This window comes from Podarcis tiliguerta (genome assembly GCF_965153285.1).
Source record: "Podarcis tiliguerta genome assembly, chromosome: 4".
NCBI lineage: Eukaryota > Metazoa > Chordata > Lepidosauria > Squamata > Lacertidae > Podarcis > Podarcis tiliguerta.
This window is the reverse complement of record NC_139537.1, coordinates 4510594-4523736: the sequence shown is the minus strand read 5'-3', so window position 1 is coordinate 4523736 and position 13143 is coordinate 4510594. Positions and strand designations below refer to the sequence as shown.

At 46.8% G+C, this 13143-nt stretch overlaps 2 protein-coding genes across 20 annotated transcripts in view; one reads left to right on the top strand and one right to left on the bottom strand.

The window, feature by feature from the left end:
- The window catches only part of LOC310676834 (tigger transposable element-derived protein 1-like), a gene marked incomplete at its 3' end in the record, with an annotated part of 1439559 nt that overhangs the window by 1296825 nt on the left and 129591 nt on the right, over positions 1-13143 (bottom strand). The gene's annotated exons all lie outside the window — the stretch shown is intronic.
- ARAP1 (ArfGAP with RhoGAP domain, ankyrin repeat and PH domain 1) overlaps positions 1-13143 on the top strand; it is a 156110-nt gene that overhangs the window by 76077 nt on the left and 66890 nt on the right. For 5 of the 19 annotated variants that reach the window (XR_014510164.1, XM_083436059.1, XM_083436060.1 and 2 more), the window contains 4 exons: positions 4567-4679; positions 8884-9042; positions 10872-10941; positions 12130-12250. Coding sequence is in view for 17 of the 19 variants with exons in the window: in XM_083436059.1 (XP_083292185.1) it covers positions 4567-4679; positions 8884-9042; positions 10872-10941; positions 12130-12250 (463 nt within the window). In the remaining 2 variants the exon portion in view is untranslated. Of the gene's footprint in view, positions 1-4566; positions 4680-8880; positions 9043-10817; positions 10942-12129; positions 12251-13143 lie in introns of all 19 variants that reach the window. The other 14 variants (XR_014510165.1, XM_083436069.1, XM_083436071.1 and 11 more) reach the window with 3 other exon arrangements.

Here is a 13143-nt window from a genome sequence, read left to right as displayed (position 1 = left end):
AATTTGTTGAATAATCTTTTAAAGCCATCTCAGCTGGTGGTCCTCTCTGCTTCCTGCAGCAGGAAGTTCCGCAGGTTAACTATGTGCTGCTTGAACAAGCCCTTTCTTTTTACTGTGCAGAATCGGGGGGTGGGGAATCAGTTAACAACAGGTATTCAAAAACAGTATTATTACAAATACTATTATTATTATTTATCAAATTAGTGTACTGCCCTTCATCCATAGAGCTCAGGGTAACACACAAGGTAAAAACACGCAAAAAGGATTTTGGCATGTGAAAGAAGGGCATGAGAGAGAGAGCTTGGTCTTTGGGTGGCCTGTGGGTAAAAGCCTCAGTGCCTAGGACTTGCCGATCGAAAGGTCGGCGGTTCGAATCCCCGCGGCGGGGTGAGCTCCCGTTGCTCGGTCCCAGCGCCTGCCAACCTAGCAGTTCGAAAGCACTCTCGGGTGCAAGTAGATAAATAGGGACCGCTTATTGGCGGGAAGGTAAACTGCGTTTCCGTGTGGGGCTCTGGCTCGCCAGAGCAGCGATGTCACGCTGGCCACGTGACCCGGAAGTGTCTGCGGACAGCGCTGGCCCCCGGCCTCTTAAGTGAGATGGGCGCACAACCCTAGAGTCTGTCAAGACTGGCCTGTACGGGCAGGGGTACCTTTACCTTTACCTTTTAAATATCGTCACTGTTACAGTGGTACCTCTGGTTGTGAACGGGATCCATTCTGGAGCCCTGTTCACAACCTGAAAGGAATGCAACCTGCGTCTGCGCATGCGCGTGACGTAATTTTGCGCATCTGTGCATGCGTGAGCTGTGAAACCCGGAACTAACCCTTTCTGGTACTTCCGGGTCACCGCAGGACGCAACCTGAAAAGATGTAACCTGAACCGATCGTAACAAGAGGTATGACTGTATAAGAATTTAAGGTCTCAAATATATAAATTCAGTGTTCATAAATGTACAAGGCAAACACATACATAGGGATATAGTCCACATGCCTGATATAGTACAGGAGAACAAGCCAGAAGTCATTTTGACTCTCCCAGTGACCACAAATATTCCTCTGCAGTTTGTCATTGTCTCTGTGCTCACAAATCCTGTCTTAAGGGTACATTTAAGATATTACTAGGGTGTGAGCCTGTGACCTGGACTCAGGAATTAAGTATTTATCAGCACAAAAGAATGGCCAGGATGCCCAGGTAAAAGGATTCAGTGACCATTAACAGGTTTGCTGCCAGACAGGATGCTGCTGTAGACTGCGCCCTGTGATATACCATATTTTTCGCCCTATAGGACGCACCGGCCCATAGGACGCACCTAGTTTTCAGGGGGGGAAATCAAGTAAAAAAATATGATTTCCCCCCCGCAGCTCTGGGAGCAGCGGACAGGCTGCACGCAGCCTGTGCGCTACTCCAAGACCTTCTCCCTGCTTTTGTGGGAGGTGGCGGAATTCCCCCACCTCCCAAAAACCCCACAGGAGCCCAGCGTGACTCTTGCGGTCTTTTCGACCAGGAGGGAGAAGGGACTGAAACGGCCAGTCAGTCCCTTCTCCCTCCTCGAGGAAAAGCCCCCAAGAGCGGTGCGCTCTTTAAAGGGTGCGCGGCTCCTGCGGGCTTTTCTAGGAGGTGGGGGAATCCCCCCCCCCATAAAAAAGCCAGCAGAAGCCGCTGAGCCCCTTTAAAGAGCGCGTGGCTTTTGTCTGCTTTTGCGGGAGGTGGGGGAATTCCCCCATCTCCCGCAAAAGCCCACAGGAGGGTTGGAGAGTAGTGGGAAGGCGTCACGCGCCTCCCCGCTGCCCCCCATCCTCTGGGGCTGGCGATGGGGGAAGCGCTGCTTTCCCCACCGCCAGCCTTGAAGCCGGGTTGGAGAGTAGCGGGAAGGCGTTGCGCGCCTTCCTGCTGCCCCCCATCCTCTGGGGCTGGTGATGGGGGAAGCGCTGCTTTCCCCACCGCCAGCCTCAAAGAGCAGACTCTCCTGGCTTCAGCGGAAGCAACGCAAAGCCTCCAAAGCGCAGGCTTCGGAGGCTTCACATTGCTATCGCTGAAGCCAAGGAGCCTGCATTTGCCCCATAGGACGCACACACATTTCCCCTTCATTTTTGGAGGGGAAAAAGTGCGTCTTATAGGGCGAAAAATACGGTATTTCTGTTGGGGACCACCTCTTTCTGTGATGTATGCATGATGTATTGGGGGGTAGTCCTGGGCTACAGGGTGGGCAATTTCAAATGTGTCTATATAAAAGCTTGCATACCAATATTCTGGGTTCCTCTTCCCTCGTGTGTGTGTGTGAGAGAGAGAGAGAGAGAGAGAGAGAGCACACTGTTGCAACAGTTTAATAAAATCAGGCTTACTAGCTGCTTTGCTTCTCAATATTATCTGGTTGGCCCCTGTTATTTTCTCCTACTGACAGGGAACCCACTTAAGGACTCTATACAGGCTCTTGGGTACCCCATAAGGGAAAAAGAGCCGGTTTTGTTTGCTTCAGTCACCGAGGAAGTAGCAGTGGGGACGGAGAAGCTGAAATCCCTGATTCTCTTTGCTCTGCTGTGGCCCAGGGGGGAAATTGCTGATGCGCCTCTCAGCAGAAAGCTCCCGGACGGTGGTTCTTTCGGCTATTAATAGAGGAGTTCTGTGCAACATCCGGTTGCATCATGCACCAGAAGCAAGGAGGCGGTGAAGCGGCCCCAGCCGAGGAGGAGGACAGCTTTGACCTTCCAAGCACCGCTCTGCACCCCAAGCAATTTTTCATTTGTGGTGCATGGCAATAATTCTCAGGCGGGGCTGGTGCCAGACCCAGGGAGCTGGGTGGGACATTTTGCAGCCACTTCCTGGTTCCTTGCATTAAGAGCTGTGCGCTGTGGTCTAAACCACAAAGCCTAGGACTTGCTGATCAGAAGGTTGGCGGTTCGAATCCCCGTGACAGGGTGAGCTCCCGTTGCTCGGTCCCTCCTCCTGCCAACCTAGCAGTTCGAAAGCACCTCAAAGTGCAAGTAGATAAATAGGTACCGCTCCGGCAGGAAGGTAAACGGCGTTTCCGTGCGCTGCTCTGGTTCGCCAGAAGCGGCTTGGTCATGCTGGCCACATGACCCGGAAGCTGTATGCCGGCTCCGTCGGCCAATAAAACGAGATGAGCACCAGAGTCGTTTGCAACTGGACCTAACAGTCAGGGGTCCCTTTACCTTTTGCAGAGCTGCAACATGGAGCCATTTCACCGATCAGGTCAAAACTCTCTTAATTGGTTTTTAAAGCTGCCATCTATTTTATTTTATTTTTTATCATGTGAAATTATCTCCCCCCCCCATTTCCCCCCCCCAATTGAGTTTAGAAAACCTAGCAACAAATGCTACCTTGGGCAAGGGCTGGCCAAATCACCTTTTAATTTAATGCTTCCACATCTGTGTGGGGCCACTGCAGAAAAGGCTTGTTCTCATAGCATTGGAATTGTGAAGTTGGAAGGGACCCCGAGGGTCATCCAGCTCAACCCCCAGCAAAAGCAGGAATCTCAGCTAAAGCTTCCAGGACAGATGCCCGTCCAAACTCTGCTTAAAAACCTCTAGGGAAGGTTTTTAAGTATTGGGTGTCAAAAAAGGTTATTTAGGTCTGCCACTCTCATGGCCTGTGTTTCGTTAGCCCCAAAATGGAAATCGAGCGAGGTCCCAGCTAAAGAAGAATGGCAACTTAAACTGATGGAATCTGCACAACTCACAGACTTAACATACAGAATAAGGGAATAAGAGGAACTTAAGTTTAGAGAAGACTGGGAAATATATGGGAAATAACTGTGTACAGCTGAAAACACTGGCAGCGATAAGATAAATTCAACGGTGTAAATAAGTTATGATGGCATACGGAATGCTTTAGTTTATATAAAATATGCAGGGATTTATGCTATTCAAAATGAACCATGGAAGGAGAAGAAGGTAGGCCTTGATATTTTAAGGTTGTATAAATCAATATTCTAAATTGTAAAACAGGAAATTTAATAAAAATTATATATACAATGGTACCTCGGGTTACGTACTTAATTTGTTCTGGAGGTCTGTTCTTAAGCTGAAACTGTTCTTAACCTGAAGCACCACTTTAGCTAATGGGGCCTCTTGAAGCAGAGCGTCTCCACCCCCATCGTTCTGCCCGAACACTGAGGTCCAGCTCCGAGGGCCTTCTGGCGGTTCCCTCCCTGCAAGAAGTGAGGTTATAGGGAAGCAGGCAGAGGGCCTTCTCGGTGGTGGCACCCGCCCTGTGGAACGCCCTCCCATCAGATTCCAAGGAAATAAACAACTGTCTCACTTTTAGAAGACATCTGAAAGCAGCCCTGTTTAGGGAAGTTTTTCATGTTTAATGCTGTATCGTGTTTTTAATATTCGTTTGGGAGCCGCCCAGAGTGGCTGGGGAAGCCCAGCCAGATGGGTGGGATTGTTGCTTAGTCATGTCCGACTCTTTGTGACCCCATGGACCAGAGCATGCCAGGCACTCCTATCTTCCTGTGGGGCGTTAATAATAATAATAATAATATAATAATAATAATAATAATAATATTCTGAGTGCAACTCCTTTTTGTCTTCTTCCCTCTGCAGGAGGATGTGCTGGTGGAGTCGACATCCCAGAAACGTCGCTCTGCCAGGTTCAGCAGCCTGATGAGCGAAGACGAGCTGATTGAGGATTATTTCAAGGAGGAATCTCCCACCAAGTGAGGGCTGCTTTGGTTATATTTGTCCATGTGTGGGCACGCACATTTTGGCAGTTCGGGTGAGCTCCCGTTCTTCGGCCCTTGCTCCTGCCAACCTAGCAGTTCAAAAGCACCTCAAAGTGCAAGTAGATAAATAGGTACCACTCCGGCGGGAAGGTAAACGGCGTTTCTGTGCGCTGCTCTGGTTCGCCAGAAGCGGCTTAGTCCTGCTGGCCACATGACCCGGAAGCCGTACGCCGGCTCCCTCGGCCAATAAAGCGAGATGAGCACCGCAACCCCAGAGTCAGCCACGACTGGACCTAATGGTCAGGGGTCCCTTTACCTGGAATATCTGGCCTCGCCCTCTTGTTTCCAGGGATGCCTTCGAAAGCTAGGAAGGAGCTTCCGCTTGATAGACAAGCTATGCCAGGTCCAGAAAAAGAGCAACTGAAATGATCAAGTGGATCGTAGTATTGGAAGGGGCCTTCAGGGGTCATCTAGTGCCACCCCCTGCATTGCAGCGGGGATGGAGCAACCTGCCGTCTCAGGTTGCAGAATTTGGAGCTATTTCGTTTAGAGAAAATGCCAACGAGAGGCAACATGTTAGGTTCCTGGCATGGAGAAAGCAGAGAGAGAAAAGCTCCCCGCTCCTTTATCATAACATCTTATGAACTTGAAGGCTGGGAGATTCAAGACAGACAATTGGAAGCACTTCCCATGCAGTGCATAGTTAACCCGGTAGGGTGCTGTCAAGTCAACCAGCCTCAACCAGACATTGAGCGTTTAGCATCCCTGGTCCCAAGGGATGCTCTTCTGGCAGCGATGCAACAGGGAGTCTTGCTTTCGACTTCCAGGCATCCCTGGAAGATTTGTTATGTGGACAGGCCTACGCAGTTGTTCAGAAATGTCCTGGAATAACCATGTGTTCAAACCATTTGACTGGCGATGCCCATCAACGTTTTTGAGGGGCCCCCACTCCCCTCAAATAATTTATTGGGGAGCGAAGGGGCCTCGGCCCCTAGGAGTTGGCTCCCCTGCTCCCAGCCCTTCAGTTTCCCAGGAGGTTTGTGGGTGGTTTTTTTGTTTTTTTAAAAATTATATCTATTAGATTTTCCACAAATACCAAAAACAAAGTTACAAAGACAAAAAGAACGAAATACCACAAGATAGAAAAAAAAGGAAGAGAAAAAAGCAAATACCCAAAACTACATAAAAAAAACCACCCTCCCTCCACCCCACCTACACAAAAAATAACAAAAAAGCACAAACATTCAAAGAGAAAAAGAAAAATTTCCATTTTTCAAATTCCAACTTTCAATAACTTATTTCCTCGGCCTCCTCCCACCTCCCTTTCTGTATTCCAGTTATTAATCAAATCAGCAAATTCTTTCCATCTTTCACTGCTTGCTTATTCACTTATTGCTTATTTACTTATATACCTTAATCCATTTAAACTTTAATCTCCCATCAGCATCTAAAAAAGACCCCTACCCCTACCTGCTAAATGGGTACAGAGAAAAAGAAGAAAAAGTAAAGAAAAAACCTTAAATCTTATCCCCTTAGATCCTAATGTCTCAACTCTTTATCTTGTTTTCACTAAAGCCAAATAGATTCATTCCACCATCTCCCAAGAATTCTTAATCATACAATATTATACTAAATATTATTTTTGTGGGTGTTACTTGCAGCCAATTCTCTGCTGGGGTCCTCTGTGGATTTTGCAGATGACTCATCTCAGGCCTTCCTTGTAGTTAGTGGCCCTGTTTTCCCGGAAGAGGGTGCTCAGCAGGGCTTCCAGGAAGGGCGACAGACTATTTCTGACCCAGGGGGAATCTAAGGGGGGGGGGGGGAAGAGGCTGCTATTTCCCAAACATGGTTTTGCAATGCAAATGGGGAGGAAGCAGAGTGTATTTCAAAGTGGGATGAGAGCAAAAAGCAATTTGGGATTTGGAAAATGGGGTTTTATTTTAGTAATCTATGCAGACGCATAGTGAATGGGCATCCAAAAGCAAAGTTCCATCTATTTATCGTGGTTCTTTCCCGCGTTATCCTCTTAAGGACTTGTCGGATGTTCTGGTTCCAAATAACATTTGCAAACCGGAACACTCACTTCTGGGTTTGCGGTGTACGGGAGCCAAAACGTTTGAGTTGCAAGGTGTTTGGGAGTTGTGATAAGAACATAAATATATAAACCACATGTCTGAAAACCCCACAGAAAAAAAAAGTCCTGAACAAATTGACCTCAATTATTTCTCTGCAAGGTCAAAATGGGAAACCTCTCCATTCTCTTTTTCCTTCACAAATCCTGTCTTGAGGGCACATTTAAGATACGAATAGGGTGTGAGCCTGTGACCTGGCTCAGGAACGAAGTATCATTACAAAAGACTGGCCAGGCTCCCCAGGGTATCCAATCAAGTGAGCATTAAACAGGTAACCTGTCAGACGAAATAAACAAGTCACTCAGATTTCTGCTGTAGACCGCCTTTTCTGTGATGTAGGTATGATGTATCTGGGGGGTGGTCTTAGGTTACACCCCTTCTATGATGTATGTATGATGTATGGAGGGGGTGGTCTGCAGCTTCAGGGCAGGGAATTTAAATTGTCTATATAAGGCCTTGCGCGCCATTGTTCTGGGTTCCTCCTCCCTCCTGCGTGTGGCAGTGAGCTCCCTGTTGCAACAGATCAATAAAGATCAGGCTCACTAGCTGCTTTGCTTTTCAATATTCTCTGGTTGGCCTCTGTTATTTTATCCTACCAATAGGGAACCTACGTAAGGACTCTATATGGGCTCTTGGATACTCCATAAGGGGAAAAGGGGCAGATTTTTGTTTACAACAGAACCAAGGTATGACTATATATAAAAATAAATAAATGTAAATATACACACAGCTGAACATTCGACGTGGCTTCCACGGCTTCCGATTGAGTGCAGGAAACTCCTGCAGCTAATCAGAAGACGCACCTTGGTTTTTGAACGTTTTTGCAAGTCGAACAGACTTCCGGAACGGATTCTGTCTGAGAACCAAGATCCGATTGTATATACACGACACCCACGCTCTTCCTCCTCACAATGACAATGGATAGATCCATGCCAGTTTTTTTTATACAGGTAGGTAGGTAGCCGTGTGGGGCGCGGGTGGCGCTGTGGGTAAAAGCCTCAGCGCCTAGGGCTTGCCGATTGAAAGGTCGGCGGTTCGAATCCCCGCGGTGGGGTGCACTCCCGTTGCTTGGTCCCAGTGCCTGCCAACCTAGCAGTTCGAAAGCACCCCCGGGGGCAAGTAGATAAATAGGGACCGCTTACTAGCGGGAAGGTAAACAGCGTTCCGTGTGCGGCTCTGGCTCGCCAGATGCAGCTTGTCATGCTGGCCACGTGACCCGGAAGTGTCTCTGGACAGCGCTGGCCCCCGGCCTATAGAGTGAGATGGGCGCACAACCCTAGAGTCTGTCAAGACTGACCCGTACGGGCAGGGGTACCTTTACCTTTACCTTTTTAGGTAGCCGTGTTGGTCTGCCGTAGTCAAAACAAAATAAAACAGTTCCTTCCAGCAGCACCTTAGAGACCAACTACAGTGGCACCTCAGGTTACAGACGCTTCAGGTTACAGATGCTTCAGCTTACATACACTTCAGGTTACAGACTCCACTAACCCAGAAACAGTGCTTCAGGTTAAGAACTTTGCTTCAGGATGAGAACAGAAATCGCGTGGTGACAGTGGGAGGCCCTATTAGCTAAAGTGGTGCTTCAGGTTAAGAACAGTTTCAGGTTAAGAACGGACCTCCAGAACGAATTAAGTTCTTAACCCGAGGTACCACTGTAAGTTTGTTATTGGTATGAGCTTTTGTGTCCATGCACACTTCTTCAGATACTGTGAGTAGATCGCAGTCCCTGATCTAGACCAGGGGTAGGCAACCTAAGGCCCGGGAGCCAGATCCGGCCCAATTGCCTTCTCAATCCGGCCCACGGACGGTCCGGGAATCAGCATGTTTTTACATGAGTAGAATGTGTCCTTTTATTTAAAATGCATCTCTGGGTTATTTGTGGGGCATAGGAATTCGTTCATTTCTTTTTCCAAAATATAGTCCGGCCCCCCACGAGGTCTGAGGGACGGTGGACCGGCCCACGGCTGAAAAAGGTTGCTGACCCCTGGACTAGGACCTAGGAGGCCTGGGTTCGAATCCTTCCCTGCAAGGCCTGATGTGTCGCCCCTCTTTTTTCTCCACAGCAGCAACCACTGGAATGACTGCGAGCTGAATTCGTACTCCGGCAGCGCTCTGTCCTTGGGCGCCTTGAGCCTCCACGGTGACGGGATGAACAGGACGGAGTCGTCCTCTCAGCTCTCGCCTGTCATCAAGGCGGGCTGGCTGGATAAGAACCCGCCTCAGGGGTGAGCAAAGCAAAATTGTGCCTCCCTTGCAAAAGCCGATGGGAGTTGTAGTACCAAAACACCCGGCAGGTTGGCAGTGGCTGCCCTTGTGATAACGTGCGCCTGGTTTTATTAAGACCCTGATCTGCTTCAAGCCCCTGTGTTTGTTTGCAGTGAAAAAAAGACAGTCACGGAAGCAAGAAATTACACAAAACAAAAGAATTGCCATGAAAATCCCTGAAACGAGAAGTATTCGACTCTAGAATTGGATTAAATAACAAAAATCAAAAGAATTTAAGGGGAAATTAACCTAGAATTAAACAAAGACTTAATGAGATGCCGGCTACAAAACTCGTTTCACTGAACTAATCAGTTTCCTCAGAAGGAAATAAAGAAATTTATAAACCTTAAATGATTTTAGGTGATATCAAACAAACTCAAGAGCAGGGCTGAAACGCTTCCTTGAGCTTACAAAAAAGTTATGCAAACCTCAATGACAACTTTGAAACATAGCCCTATTTAAGAGAACCAAGCAGTAGTAATAAGAAATTGAGATTTTAAGTTTCAAACAAACTCAAAAACGGGGCAGAAACTCAAAAACAGGGCTGAAGCGCTCCTGACTGCTGATGTTAAAGACTCCAGGCACGGGTTCAAGAGATTTTTCTTTGGCCCCGCTGCTCCCCACCCTCCCGGGGAAAAAAAACCGCTCTTTGCCGCTGAATCGGAACCAACAACCATCCGATGGACGCTTGCTCCTTTTCGGCGGGAAAACGGCTGGGCAATAGGAAAACCGATTGGATCTGCTTGGAGGCAAATCTGTTTATTCCGTTAATTTGACAGGCAACATTGTGGCCTGTCCTTGCCGCCCCCCCCCCCGAGCCCAATCCCCGTGATCTTCAGAGGAAGGGCGGTATACAAATCTAATAATTATTAATAATAATAATGATTGCCCTTTCTGATGCACTGGGTATACCAGCCAGTTTTCAAAACCGCTTTTGTGTTCCTGAGTGCTCTAAGATGCTTTGTCAGGATTCTCAATGGGGGCTGTAGTTCCATAGTCTATCTCCCCCCCCCCCAGCTCTATAGAGTTGAGTCGGCAGCTCTTTCCCCAATATTGTGCTGCTGTTTTTCCAGCTGCAGACATGAAAAAGATTAGCGGGCCCTGAAATGCATATGGTTGTCTACAAACAGATTTAAGAATGCCAGCCTTTAACCCTGGAGGGTTAAAGAAAGAGGAAAATGGTGTAAAAAGTATAAAGATAGAGGTAATCTACATTTGACACAACAACTTTGAAAGAGTAAAAATTTTGAGGTCTTAGAACAAAGGAAGGAAGTTAATACGTGGTTTTGTATGTAATGATTAGATTAGAAGGATGATATGGTTTTATTTGTAGATGTGTGTTTTTGGTTTTTGTGTTCTTTTTTCTCTTGTGTTTTTCTTTTCTTGTTTGTACTGTTTCATTTTGGATTCAATGTTGGTAATTTTTGTTGTAATTTTGCATTGAACAAAAAAATAAAAATAAAAGAATGCCAGCCTTGGATCAGGTTGCATCGCCTGTCCTGTGATAGAAGAAACAATTTTATTTTATTTCGTAAAAATAAAATATGCCGCTTGACTGCAAATAACCACAAAGCGGTTTACGAAAAGAGATTCTTCTGCGAAATGATCCTGCAGTTTCCATGCGGTTATAAGCTGCTTTGGGTTGTCTTGGGCAGGATAATTAATAAATGATAATAAAATAATACTGGGGTGGGAATCCTGCAAGTCATTGACCACCTGATTTTACCTCCTTAAGGACTACCCTGCTGACCCACAGAGCACCCCAGCTAACAGTCTTTTCCGGCTCCAGGTCCTATATCTACCAGAGGCGATGGGTGAAATTGGATAGCGACAACCTCCGCTACTTTGACAATGAGAAGGTGAGCGGGGGAAAGATAGGTCCACGCAGAGCGCAGCAGTTAGACTGTGGAACTCCCTGCCACAGGAGACAGGGGTGGCCGCCTGCTTGGATGGGTTTGAAAGAGGGTTGGACAAATTCATGGAGGAGGGGGAGACAATACAAATAACCCCTTTGACTCCCCCCCCCTTTGTGGATCTTTAGGTTGCAATTCCCCCCCCCCCCACTGCATCTCCTGTATAATTCCAATTTTTAATAAATCCTTAAGTATCCCTTAGTTAAAAAATTTAACTGCAAGTTTTAAATCAATCCTGCTAATGAATTTAATTGTTTCCAGTAATTTTTTCCAATAAATTATATACTTGCCCCCTTCTTTATTAAAAAATGGGTTCTTCCTGGTTTCTAATTCTTCCCATTACTGCGTAGTCCATTAATTTCATCTGCCGTTCTTCCTTGGTCGGTATTCCTGTTTTCCATAAGGCTCTCCTTATGGAAAGCAATGGGGATAGATGGGTTTGGAGGTATAGCCTACAGTGGCGTAGCGTGGGTTGTCAGCACCCGGGGCAAGGCAAGTAATTTGAACCCCCTAACCCGTGGATTTGCGCCCCCTAACCCGTGGATTTGCGCCCCCTAACCCTACCCCCCAGATGTTGCGCCCGGTGCGGCTGGCCCCCCCTGCACCCCCCACGCTACGCCACTGATAGCCTATCCCTTTCCACATTCTGCACCAATTTTGTGCCCTAACTCAGCCCCCCACCTGCCCACCTGCAGGATAAATTTAAATCAGTACCAGCCATCGCTTCCCCCCAAAAGTGCTGGGAAGTGTAGTTCTTTATAGGGGATTAGAGTCGCTAAGGTAGGGTTGCCATATTCCAAAAAGTGAAAATCTGGACAGAAAAGAAAATAATTGTTTTGAGCTATTTTTAAGGCTCCCCCCCCCCAAAAAATACTAGGAATTAAATATTGAGTGCCTCGCTCGGTCCCCAAATTTCCCATTGTGTCAGTCTCCTGCCCCTGAAGAACTGCTGAGAAACTGGTGGCTGGGTTTTGCTTTTTCCTCTGCCCTCCTCATCCTTCTTTCCTTGCATGTGTGTGTGTCTGTTGCATTTGTATCGATTGCGAGCCTGCAAGTAGCGTGCAAAAGCCACCCTCCGAATGACTCATGGCGATCATGCGTTCTGTTGACCAACCTCTCTTTCTAATGTTTCAGGATGTTTACTCCAAACGGCTCATCCCCATTTGCTGTATTTCCCGTGTGGTCAGTATCGGGGACCAGAAATTTGAGGTGATCACCAACAACCGGACCTTTGCTTTCCGGGCTGAGAGTGACGGTAGGTGAGATTCCTCTCCCTCCCTCTCTCACAATGCTGTTAAATTTCCTGTTTTAATTTAAAATGCTCATTTAAACAGCCTTAAAATATCAACGACTCCCCATCTTCTCTTCCATGGTTCATTTTACATATCATAAATCCCTTCATATTTAAGAAAAACCATGCCATTCAGTATTCCATTATTACATCCATCAAAACATATTTACACTGTTGAATCTATCTTAATGCTGCCAGCATTTTCAGCTGTACACAGTTATTTCCCATATATTCAATAAACGTTTTCCAATCTCCCTTAAACTTATGTTCCTCTTGTTCGCTTATTCTAATGTTAAGTCTGCAAGCTGTGCATATTCCGTCAGCTTAAGTTGCCGTTCTTCTTTGGCTAGGACCTCACTCGTTTTCCATTTTTGGGCTAACAAAACACGGGCCGCAGTTGTTGCCTACATAATTAATCTTTTTTGACACCTGGGAATTTCAGTCTGAATTATCCCCAACAATAAGGACTCTGGTTTTTGTTTGTTTTTTGGAGAAGTACATTTAAACATTTTTTCCCAGTTCACTATGGATTATTTCCCTAATCCAAAAGAGAGAACTTCTTCAACCCGCTTGTGGAGACTATCAGAGATCACAAAGAAAGGAATATATGATAACAACAAGAAGATGAGGAAAATAACAAAGAGACTATCTGGGCAGAACTGTGTAATTAAAGCAGCAGCAAGAGAGATGTTTGGATCCCTTTCGGAGCTCGAAGCATGAGTACCCCCAACAACAAAAAATAATTAAAAATTTGGCTGTGTAATTTGGAACTACAGTGGTGCCTCGCAAGACGAAATTAATTCGTTCTGCGAGTTTTTTCGTTCTACGAGTTTTTTCGTCTTCCGAAGCACCACTGT